Below are 12,229 nucleotides of genomic sequence, written 5' to 3'. Positions count from 1 at the left end.
AGTCGACACGGGAAGGGGGCAGGTAGCCCCCCAGTGCAGCTGATCACATGGAACGAGAGGGGCCTAAATGGGTCGATTAAAAGGGCCCGAGTGTTCGCGCACTTGAAAGGACTGAGGGCAGACGTGGCTATGCTTCAGGAGACACACCTGAAGGTGGCGGACCAAGTTAGGTTAAGGAAAGGATGGGTGGGACAGGTGTTCCACTCAGGGTTGGACGCAAAGAACAGAGGGGTGGCCATACTGGTGGGGAAACGGGTATCATTCGAAGCTAGGAGCATTGTAGCAGATAGCGGAGGCAGATATGTGATGGTGAGTGGCAGACTGGAGGGAACGGAGGTCGTGTTGGTTAACGTATATGCCCCGAATTGGGATGATGCGGGATTCATGAAGCGGATGCTGGGACGTATCCCGGACCTGGAGGTAGGAAACCTGATAATGGGGGGAGACTTCAACACCGTGCTGGACCCAGGGTTAGATAGATCTAGATCTAGGACCGGAAGAAGGCCGGCAGCGGCCAAGGTGCTTAAGGGGTTTATGGACCAAATGGGGGGAGTGGATCCATGGCGATTTGTTAGGCCGAAGGCCAAAGAGTTCTCCTTCTTCTCCCATGTTCACAAGGTGTATTCCCGGATAGATTTCTTTGTTTTGGGAAGGTCGCTGATCTCGAGGGTTGAAGAAACTGAGTATTCAGCCATAGCTGTCTCAGATCATGCCCCACATTGGGTGGACCTGGAACTAGGAGAGGAGAGGGAGCAGCGTGCACTCTGGCGATTAGATGTGGGATTGCTGGCGGATGAGGGAGTCTGTGGAAGGGTGCGGGGATGCATCGAGAGATACCTGGAGGCCAATGACGAACGGGAGGTCCGAGTGGGAGTAGTATGGGAAGCACTAAAGGCGGTGGTCAGAGGAGAGCTGATCTCCATCAGGGCCCACAAAGGGAAAATAGAGGCCAAGGAAAGGGAAAGATTACTGGGGGAGATTTTAAAGGTAGATAAAGAATACGCGGCGGCCCCGGAGGAAGGACTATACAGGGAGAGACGACTCCTCCAGACGGACTTCGACCTTCTGACCACTAGGAGGGCGGAGGCGCAGTGGAGGAAGGCACAGGTGATGAGATATGAATATGGGGAAAAGGCGAGTCGCCTGTTGGCCCTTCAGCTGCGAAAGAAGACAGCGGCGAGGGAGATCGGGGGAATTAGAGATGAAAAGGGAGCTACGGTGCGGAGAGCAGGGAAGATAAACAAGGTGTTTAAGACCTTTTACGAAAGACTTTATAGGTCCCAACCCCCGGAGGGAAAAGAGGCGATGCGGCAGTTTTTGGACCAATTAAGGTTCCCGAGGGTGGAGGAGCAGGAGGTGGAAGGCCTGGGGGCACCAATTGGGGTGGACGAGGTTACCAAGGGGCTGGGGAACATGCAGGCAGGAAGGCCCCGGGACCAGATGGGTTCCCGGTGGAATTTTATACAAAATATGTGGACTTGCTGGCCCCGCTGTTGGTAAGGACTTTTAACGAGGCCAGAGAAGGGGGGACCCTACCCCCGACAATGTCGGAGGCAACGATATCGCTAATTTTGAAGCGGGATAAAGATCCGCTGCAGTGCGGGTCCTATAGGCCTATCTCACTGCTAAATGTGGACGCCAAGTTGCTAGCAAAGGTGCTGGCAACGAGGATAGAGGATTGTGTCCCGGGGGTGGTACACGAAGACCAGACAGGATTCGTAAAGGGGAGACAACTAAATGTCAACGTGCGACGGCTATTAGGGGCGATAATGATGCCCCCAGTAGAGGGGGAGGCAGAGATAGTGGCGGCAATGGATGCAGAGAAGGCATTTGATAGGGTGGAGTGGGAGTATCTATGGGAGGTGCTGAGGAGGTTCGGGCTCGGGGACGGGTTTGTTAGCTGGGTCAAACTCCTCTATGGGGCCCCAACGGCAAGTGTGGTCACGGGTCGGCAAAGGTCAGAGTATTTTCGACTATACAGGGGAACAAGACAGGGATGCCCGCTGTCCCCATTACTGTTCGTGTTGGCAATTGAACCACTGGCCATAGCGCTGAGAGACTCCAGAAAATGGAGAGGGGTGATTAGAGGGGGAGAGGAACACCGAGTGTCGCTATACGCGGATGACCTATTGCTGTATGTGACGGACCCAGTGGGGGGGATGACAGAGGTCATGCAGATATTGAGGGAGTTCGGAGATTTCTCGGGATATAGGCTTAACATGGGAAAGAGTGAACTTTTTGTGATACACCCTGGGGACCAGAGTAGAGGGATAGATGGCCTACCGCTAAGGAGAGTGGAAAGAAACTTTCGATACCTGGGGATTCAGATAGCCAGGAGCTGGGGAACCTTACACAGACTTAATCTGACACGACTGGTGGAACAAATGGAAGAGGATTTCAAAAGGTGGGACATGCAGCCGCTGTCACTGGCGGACAGAGTGCAGGCAATTAAGATGATGGTCCTCCCGAGGTTCCTATTTGTGTTCCAGTGTCTCCCTATACTGATCACTAAGGCCTTTTAAAAAAAAGACAGGAGCATCACGAGCTTCGTGTGGGCAGGGAAGGTCCCGAGGGTAAGGAGGGGGTTCTTACAACGTAGTAAAGACAGAGGGGGACTGGCACTGCCGAATTTGGGCGACTACTACTGGGCCGCCAATGATTCGTAAATGGATGATAGAGGGAGAGGGAGCGGCGTGGAAAAGACTAGAGATGAAGTCCTGTAAAGGGACGAGTCTAGAAGCGCTGGTGACGGCGCCACTACCGCTCTCACCAAAAATATTTACCACAAACCCAGTGGTGGTGGCAACATTAAGTATCTGGGGGCAATGGAGGCGACAGAGAGGTGTGTTGGGAGCCTTGGTGGGGTCCCCAATTAGGAACAACCATAGGTTTGCCCCAGGGAGGCTGGATGGAGGATTCCAGAGCTGGCACCAGTTGGGAATCAGGAGAGTGGAAGACCTATTTATAGACGGGATGTTTGCGAGCTTGGGAGCGTTGGAGGAAAAGTATAAGCTGCCCCAGGGAAATTTCTTTAGGTATATGCAGGTGAGGGCGTTCACAAGACAACAGGTGAGGGAATTTCCGCTGCTCCCGACACAGGGGATCCAGGATAGAGTGCTTTCGGGGGTGTGGGTCGGGGAGGGCAAGGTGTCAGAGATATACCGGGAGATGAGAGAAGAGGGGGAGGAGCTGGTGGGCGAACTGAAAGGAAAATGGGAAGAAGAGCTCGGGGAGGAGATTGAGGAGGGTTTGTGGGCTGATGCCCTAAGCAGGGCAAATTCCTCTTCCTTGTGAGCCAGGTTTAGCCTGATCCAATTTAAGGTGCTGCATAGAGCACACATAACGGGAGCGAGGTTGAGCAGGTTCTTCGGAGTGGAGGACAAGTGTGGGAGGTGCGGCGGAAGCCCGGCAAACCACACACATATGTTTTGGTTATGCCCGGCACTGGATGGGTATTGGAGGGGAGTGACGGGAGTGATCTCAAAGGTGGTGAAGGTCCGGGTCAAACCAGGCTGGTGGTTAGCTTTATTTGGAGTTGCGGATGAGCCGGGAGTGCAGGAGGCGAAAGAGGCCGATGTCGTGGCCTTTGCGTCCCTAGTAGCCCGGCGTAGGATTTTACTCATGTGGAAGAAAGCGAAACCCCCCGGACTGGAGGCCTGGATAAACGATATGGTGGGCTTCATAAAACTGGAGCAGATTAAGGTTGCGCTGAGAGGATCGGCTCAAGGGTTCACCAGGCGGTGGCAACCGTTCCTCGACTACCTAGCGGAACGTTAGAGGGAAGATAGATGACCAGCAGCAGCAACCCAGGGGGGAGGGAGGGGGGGGTAAGATGTTCGGGTCCTGGGAGGGGGAGGGGGGACGGGAAAGTTTCATTTTATGTTATTTGGTTAGTTTACCATGTTAGTTAGTTACTCCTTATTAGATTGTAGTTATCATGTTACTTGTATTTTAAAAATCTTTTTTTTTTTATTTGTAAGGGGGAAAAAATTGTGATTGAAAAACTTTAATAAAATATATTTTTTTTAAAAACATATATAAAACACAGCAAGAATTTATCAATTACAAACATAAAGAAAACACAACAGCTACAGTAATCAATGTATAGAACTCTAAATGAATCCCCCTTAGTAGCTGTTCCAATTCAATACAAAATCCAATAAACCAAAACCCCTTTAAGGGCGTGGCCCGGCACACAGACTGGAGTCCAGTTACTAGTGGTGTACCACAAGGATCTGTTCTGGGGTCACTGCTGTTTGTCATTTTTATAAATGACCTGGAGGAGGGCGTAGAAGGATGGGTGAGTAAATTTGCAGATTACACTAAAGTCGGTGGAGTTGTGGACAGTGCGGAAGGATGTTACAAGTTACAGAGGGACATAGATAAGCTGCAGCGCTGGGCTGAGAGGTGGCAAATGGAGTTTAATGCAGAAAAGTGTGAGGTGATTCATTTTGGAAGGAATAACAGGAAGACAGAGTACTGGGCTAATGGTAAGATTCTTGGCAGTGCGGATGAGCAAAGAGATCTCGGTGTCCATGTACATAGATCCCTGAAAGTTGCCACCCAGGTTGAGAGGGTTGTTAAGAAGGCGTACGGTGTGTTAGCTTTTATTGGTAGAGGGATTGAGTTTAGGAGCCATGAGGTCATGTTGCAGCTATACAACACTCTGGTGCGGCCGCATTTGGAGTATTGCGTGCAATTCTGGTCGCCACATTATAGGAAGGATGTGGAAGCATTGGAAAGGGTGCAGAGGAGATTTACCAGGATGTTGCCTGGTATGGAGGGAAAATCTTATGAGGAAAGGCTGATGGACTTGAGGTTGTTTTCGTTAGAGAGAAGGTTAAGAGGTGACTTAATTGAGGCATACATGATGATCAGAGGATTGGATAGGGTGGACAGTGAGAGCCTTTTTCCTCGGATGGTGATGTCTAGCACGAGGGGACATAGCTTTAAATTGAGGGGAGATAGATATAAGACAGATGTCAGAGGTAGGTTCTTTACTCAGAGTAGTAAGGGCGTGGAATGCCCTGCCTGCAACAGTAGTGGACTCGCCAACACTAAGGGCATTCAAATGGTCATTGGATAGACATATGGACGATAAGGGAATAATAGTGTAGATGGGCTTTAGAGTGGTTTCACAGGTCGGCGCAACATTGAGGGCCGAAGGGCCTGTACTGCGCTGTAATGTTCTATGTAATCTCACTTGAATGGGACTGGTCCGTTCCCAGAGATCCAGCCTCCAACTAGCAGATTCAAAATTCCCTCCGGAAAGGAGCTCTATCTTTAAAGTAACCAAGTCAGTTTGCCACACCCAATATGCTTTCAGTTCACTGGAACAGCTGTAAAATGAAAACGGAAACACTGCTTCACTCCTGCAGTCCAAAGCAACAAACTGAAACTGAAACCCAAAAACCTAAACCCCCTTTCACCTGACAGCCACAGCCCAGTTCTACCCACAATGACATCACTGAAGTTGTGCTACAAGTCATGTGGTAAGAACAAACCTTTCTTAAAGGGTCACTCACATGATGCTCACCAATCTGCCTGCTGCATTCACCCAGTGTCTGCGTGGGTCTCACCCCCACAACCCAAACAGATGTGCAGGGTAGGTGGATTGGCCATGCTAAATTGTCCCTTAATTGGAAAAAAATAATTGGGTACTCTTAAATTTAAGGAAAGAAAACCAGTGCTATCAAACTTACTCAGCAATAACCTGCTGACGGACGCTCAGTTTGGGTTCCACCAGGTTCATTCAGCTCCTGACCTCATTACAACCTTGGCTCAAACATGGCCAAAGGGCTGAATGCCAGAGGTGAGATGAGAGTGACTGCCCTTGACATCAAGGCAGCATTTTACAGAGTATGGAATCAAGGAACCCTAGCTAAACTGGAGTCAATGGGAATCAGGGAGAAACTCTCTGCTGGTTGGAGTCATACCTGACACAAAGGAAGATGGTTGTGGTGGTTGGAAGATATGTTGTTAGTGAAGGAAAATGGTGTTAAGGTAGACCAGCCATGATCTCACTGGAGCAGCTCGAAAGGCTGAATGGCCGATTGCTGCACTTATTTCGTAAATGCGTATGATGTAGCTCGTCTGATCCAGGAAATTTATCCAATTAATTTTGCCAAGTATTCTAATTTCTCTCAGTTCCTCATTTTCACAAGCGCTTTGGTTCCCTAGAATGAGATTTCTGCATCTTCCTCCATGAAGACAGACACAAATTAATTGTTTAGTTTCTCACACATTTCCCTATTCTCGATTATAAATCATGCTGTCTCCCCCTGTAATGGACCTACATTTGGCCTTGCTAATGTTTTCCTTTTCACATCTCTAAAGAAACTTTTACAGTCCACCTTTCTATATTTCTTGCAGGCCTGCATTCATATTCTCTTTTCCCTTTATCAGTTTCTTGGTCCTCCTTTGCTGGATTTTAAGTTGCTACCAATCCTTGGGTTGATCACTTTTTCTGGCAATCTTATAAACCACTTCCTTTGATCCAGTGCAACCTTTGACTTCTTTTGTTCGCCATGGTTGATTCACCTTTCCTGTTAGTCTTGCATGTCTTAGAGGAACGTATATTTGTTGTAGACCATGTAATATTTCTTCAAATGCTAGCCACTGCCTGTCTACCGACAAATCTTTCAATTTAGTTTGCAAATCCACCACAGCTAACTTGCCCATACCATCATAACTTTCTTTGATCAGATTTAGGACCCTAGTTTCAAGATTAATTTTATCATTTTTGATTCTATCATATCATGGTCACTATTTGCTAATGCGTCCATTACAAGATCAATTAGCCCTTTCTCATGCGATAATACCAAATCTAAATGTACTTCTCCAGAAACCCATCTTGTACACACGCCTGGAATTCATCCTCCACAGCATGTGTTAATTAGGTTTACCCAAGCTCTATATAAATATTACATGCAGCTAATTTTCTGATTTACACCATGCCCAACATTACCACTACAATTTAGTGGCGTATAAACAAGTCCCATCAATGTTTGCTGCCTCTTGCTGTTTCATAGCTCCACCCAAACTGATTCTACATATTGATCCTTTCATCCAAGATCCTTTCTCACTAATGGACTGATCACATCCCTTAATAACAGTAATCCTCGATATCATTTCTCCTTCCTTCCATACTTCCTAAAATGATAAATATCCATTTCCCTGCCCTGGTCACCCTATGTCCCCTTAATGGCAATTAAATCATACCCATCTACCTCTATTTGTACCTACAAATCATCTATCTTGTTGAGAATGCTGCATGCATTCAGATAAACCCTTAACTTTGTCTTAACATTCTTCTGAATTTCCTCCTATTTGATGTTTGCCTTCATTTCATCTGCCTTCCAATTTTGTTTATTACTTTTCTACTTCCTGTTACCAGTTTTGCTTCCCTCCAATCGGAGCTTCTTCGCTGGTCCCCATGCCCCTGCCAATCTAGTTTAATCCTCTACTTTTGAGGTCCTGCTTTTTAATTTATTTTCTAACTCCCTAAAAGCTGCTTTCATCCCTCTTCCTAACTATGTTGCCAGTACAAATGTGGACCAAGGCCTCCGGCTGTTCACCATCCCCAAGAAAAATGTCCTGCAGCCGCTCTGTGACATCCTTGACTCTGGCACCACGGAGGCTACATACCATCTTGGAGTCACACCTTTGGTCATAGAAACAAGCGCCTGTCCTACCATCAAGACCTTTCCATTCTTCTTTCTCCCCTCCTGAGCAACTGAGTCACCTGTGGTGCCAGGCATTTGACTGTTACTGCACTCCTCTGAGGAACCATCAAGCGAGATCGACTTAGAGGACAACCTGCCTGGTTCTCAGGCTGCCTGACTATTAACAATTCCCTCTCCACCTTCAGGCTCCTAACCAATAATTTTACCACCGCCCTAAACTTGCTATCCATTGTTGCTCTTATTAGCCTTAGTTTACTACCTCTAATTCTGTCACCTTTGCTCACAAGTCGCCAGGTATCTTTCTGATACCGCCACGTGGTTCAAGCTCAGGTTATGATTTATAATGCAACACACCGCTGAGTAAGAATTAAATCAACGGTCATTTATTATATACAGCAATTAATACTTATACAATAATGCTACTTCTAGACTAATACCTATAACTAACAGGCCAATACTTAACTTTAGGAATGGCCCATCAGGTCAGGGAAACAAATGGTCTTTCGTTTTGGTCCTGAGCCCGCGGGATTCAAAGGCTGATACAGGTCGATGGTTAGGAGCGCCTATCAGGTAGCGATCGCTGGAGTCAAACTTACTTGATCTTAATCGAAGGTTCTTGCGAAGGTTGCGACAAGGAAGAGAAGGGTCGATCTGAACTTGGCCCCTTACTCTTACAGTTAGTTAGTGTCTTCCCGCCTCTCGGGGCGGACCTTGACCCTGGTTCCAAGTGATTGGACTTGGTCCCAATCACTTGGTTCAATATGCTCCAATAATGGGGCATTCCTTGATCGGGGGGTGGTTGCCCACCTTTCTTTGCGTTAGCCTCTCTTGGTGCCGAGAGGTCTGGAGTAGCTTTACAAATGCTAATGTATAGCAATTGTTCCTGGGGATGGCTGTTCACTATGCAGATGGCTGGATTGTTGTGATGTTAATGGCTGCATGATTTGATCAGTCTGGCTTCCCCCAGAGGCGAATACACTGTTTTACCTGCAGTCTTCTGTTTGAGTCCTGTTGGCTGATTTTCCCATCAGCCTCTGCCGTTCGCCATTTTGGATCGGGGTTTGATCAATTTAATCGGGAAGCAGCCATTTTACGTGGCTACACCATGTAGTCTTCAGTCTCATGGAATCAGCACAGTGACTCCATCCACAGCTTAAGTTCTAAAACCTAGAGTTCCTGCTTTTGCAGGAGATATTTCCTGCAGATATGTTTGTCTCGCACAAATGATGCATCCATGACTTCACACATTCCACAAAAGGCACATTTCACTCAGCCGAGCTGCCTTGCCATAGAATAAATAGTTTGTAAATTTAAGATAAGCAGAATAACTTACCAATATACTTCTGCTGCACTGATGTAAGAACCAAACACTGGACAGTGCCAGAGGTAGAAAAAAAGGAGTAAAACCTTTCCCACCAACTCCAGCCACTTACTCAGTTGAAGCACACCCTCTTTTCCTCATCACCCGTGTTAATCTCACAAACTCTGGAGCCAACACCAAGACACTAACAACAAACTGACTCTTTTTGTAAAAGGACAAATCTTAAAAATAATTCTCTACACAATCCCAGCTAAGAACATATGAATTAGGAGTAGGTCATTCAATCCCTCCAGCCTGCTTCGCCATTCAATACGATCATGGCTGATCTAATTACAATCATGTGAAAAATTTTAAGTTGCCATTGAACAGGTATATTTTGGGCACTACTGGCATACACCTAATCATAAAACTCAGATTGTGTGTGAATGGCCTGAACTCATTCACATAATCCTTTCCAACCAAAATGGGTTGGGAAGCCAAAGAGATGTTGCCCAGCCGCTAAAGGGTGACAGGTGGCTGTCAGGGACATGGGTAAAAGGTAAAGAAGTGATTGCTGCTCAGGGGACAGGATGGTAACCCTAGGGCAGAGAAAATCTAATGTTTCTCTGTGGATCCTGAAGGAAACTAGAACTTCTGAAAAAAAAAACTTACTAGATCGCTCTCGTGCTGTTTGTCTGGACCAATATAAAATAAGGGTATCTAAAAATCATAAGCCTGCATTTGCAAGGTAGTCTCTTCGATATCAGTGTAACTTCAATAATCAACTGAATCATATACTTTTCAATTTTAATTCCTGAAAATAGTCAGGTGAAATAATTTTATAAGAGCCATCGCTGCGGGAGAAGGAAAGGAGATGCCATTTTAAAAATAAAATTTAATACGATTCATGCATATGATCATCTCACACCAACTATTTTAAAGAATACACACAGACATCAGGTGAAGGGACACCTGGAGCAACCTTCAGAGAAGGTGCATATCAAATCTACCTGATATGCCCATCTGATGGAGTATATATATATATATATACACACACATACACATAAAAATATACCCATTTGGATGAAGTTTGGGGAAGGGGTAGAGAAATTGTATTTCAAAAGCTATTTGCAAGCAATTATTGAAATCACACGCGATCTCAGGAAGGCCAATACTTGCTACCTCTGTTAGAAAAGTTTTAATCATTTTATTCCTTTCTCAAGTTACAAAGCCAATGTGCAGAATGAGCAGGACAGGTCCTTAATCCATCTCCTTGCTTGCTCCAAAAAATAATTCAAATTGAATCCAATTCATTGCCCCCACAAAAGGGGCATACTAGACCCAAGCTGACAAGGTATTACACCCGATCTCGGGCTTAATCTTAGCCAAAAGGCCATTAGAAAACAGTTCCTTTATCATCAGCCAAATAACCCAAAATTCGTTATATGAAGAGATTGAAGCCATTTCTTGGCAAAGCCATTACAGTACAGGCATACAACTTCTTAAAGCCAACTTGCGGAATTGCAGCATACAGCACAGTTATTGACATTTTAGGTGGTGTAATGTTGCATTTCTGCAACCTTCAATTGTAGGAATTAACTCCCATGTGTAGATTATGTGCCAGTTGTTCAATGTGAGAATCGGTTCAAGTACATTTTCTTCTGGAACTAAAAATGGCACAAATAACCGATAGTGAAAACATACTAACTGGTAAATATACTATCGCATTCCCGGTAAGTAGCAAATTAAAGAGTTACTGTTGGCTCAATTCAAAAACAAATAAGAACAGCTGCTGGCATCGACCTCGCCTCAAGGTGTGACACAGATTCAGGTGGCAAACAGGTATGCTGGTTTCACCACACGATTTGTATTTCCTTTTAAATATAACCCAGTACAAAGGAGTTTAAAATGAAAACGACGAAGAGGTTACGGTGGCCTTTAACCAAGGAGATGTAATCCCATGTCAGCAGCATCAGCAAAGATTACACGCCAGCGGCGCGCCCCCCTTGGATACACCGCTCGTGGACCAATTTAAATCAAGCGGCGGCTGCGGCGCTGCTTCATTTCGGCCGAGTTTGATTTACCTTGGTTGGAAGTGTCCATCCTTCCTTCTTTCTTCACCAAGTCTGACAGGTGGAAGGGGTGGGGGAAATTTTAAAAAATAAACCACCCTGACGAAGCGTTGGATGCAGCCGCCTGACCCTGCGCCGCGCTTGTTATTGCCACTGCTCTCCGCCTCCACCAGCAGCGCTGCCTCCCCACTCTGCCCCGCCGCCAACAAACCCCTCCCCCACCCGCACCCATTAACCGCCTTTGACAGGCCTGACAAGCGTGCGTGCGTCTTCGGGTGACGTCATCGCGCAAGGCTAACGTCCACGTGTTGGCACGTGCTGGCCCTCGTCAATGGTCGCCGCAGGTGCGTGCGCAGTGTTCCATGTGCTCTGTCTTCGGCCTTGGGGCTGGCGGCATCGTGCTACTGTGAGCAGTGGGCCATAGCATTGAGGGCGTGGAGCATTGCACGTAAAATAAACAGTTACCAGTTGCCATTCCGGTTAAGATACCGTTGTTGAACCTTTTATAGGGTCTCACTACTCTAACTTAAAATAATTTTTGTGTTTTCTTTCGTGAGTGATGACCTGCTACGTACGTAGCAGGAGTTAATCTGACATCCGCCACTTACACTGGCGTGATGCTCGGTGTGACGACCAAGCACAAGAACACAAAGTAACTGATGGATAAAACAAAAAAGGGGAGTGCCCCAAGACAACGAGTGGAGCACAGCCCAAAAAGAACGAGAAGGGAAACAAAAACTTATCCAAAACCCATCAAATCAAAGTGCGAAAATCGTGGTCGATAAGGCAATCCAACCCATGCGGTGCCCACCGAGCACAGAAGGATACCGTGTTGGATGCTGTTTATTTTTTGATTGGGGAGAGATGCTAAAGTGAACCAGCATATTTAAAGGAAAGCAAGTGACTCGCTCCCAGTGATTGCCATTATTTAATATGACTATTCCCTCAGAATGTGTCTTCGCAAGATCACAAGCTAGATATCAAAGAGGGAGTTCACTCTGCCCATTTTAGCGATTTTTTGGCACCACGATTTTATCTTGAATTTCATTTCAAGTGTTGTTAAATCTGAAGAAGAACTGATCATTCGCAAATTCACATTTTACCTTGAAACGGTGTTTCCCCTTGCTGAGATTTATTCTGAAGCAGTGCTCTAGATTTGTTGTTTATTTCTT

General features: G+C 46.4%; 1 protein-coding gene across 7 annotated transcripts in view; it reads right to left on the bottom strand.

Annotated features, from left to right (window-relative positions):
- Positions 1 to 11,261, bottom strand: part of tpd52 (tumor protein D52) — a 324,801-nt gene extending 313,540 nt beyond the window's left edge. For 4 of the 7 annotated variants that reach the window (XR_011933352.1, XR_011933351.1, XR_011933353.1 and 1 more), the window contains exon 1: positions 11,070 to 11,261. Coding sequence is in view for 4 of the 7 variants with exons in the window: in XM_072467499.1 (XP_072323600.1) it covers positions 11,070 to 11,088 (19 nt within the window). In the remaining 3 variants the exon portion in view is untranslated. The remainder of the gene's footprint in view (positions 1 to 11,069) is intronic. The other 3 variants (XM_072467500.1, XM_072467501.1, XM_072467502.1) reach the window with 3 other exon arrangements.
- Between the last annotated feature and the right edge of the window lie 968 nt (positions 11,262 to 12,229).

Source organism: Scyliorhinus torazame, chromosome 11 (assembly GCF_047496885.1).
Source record: "Scyliorhinus torazame isolate Kashiwa2021f chromosome 11, sScyTor2.1, whole genome shotgun sequence".
Taxonomy (NCBI): domain Eukaryota; kingdom Metazoa; phylum Chordata; class Chondrichthyes; order Carcharhiniformes; family Scyliorhinidae; genus Scyliorhinus; species Scyliorhinus torazame.
Note: the sequence above shows the minus strand (reverse complement) of the source record. Positions and strands in the feature narration are given on the sequence as shown.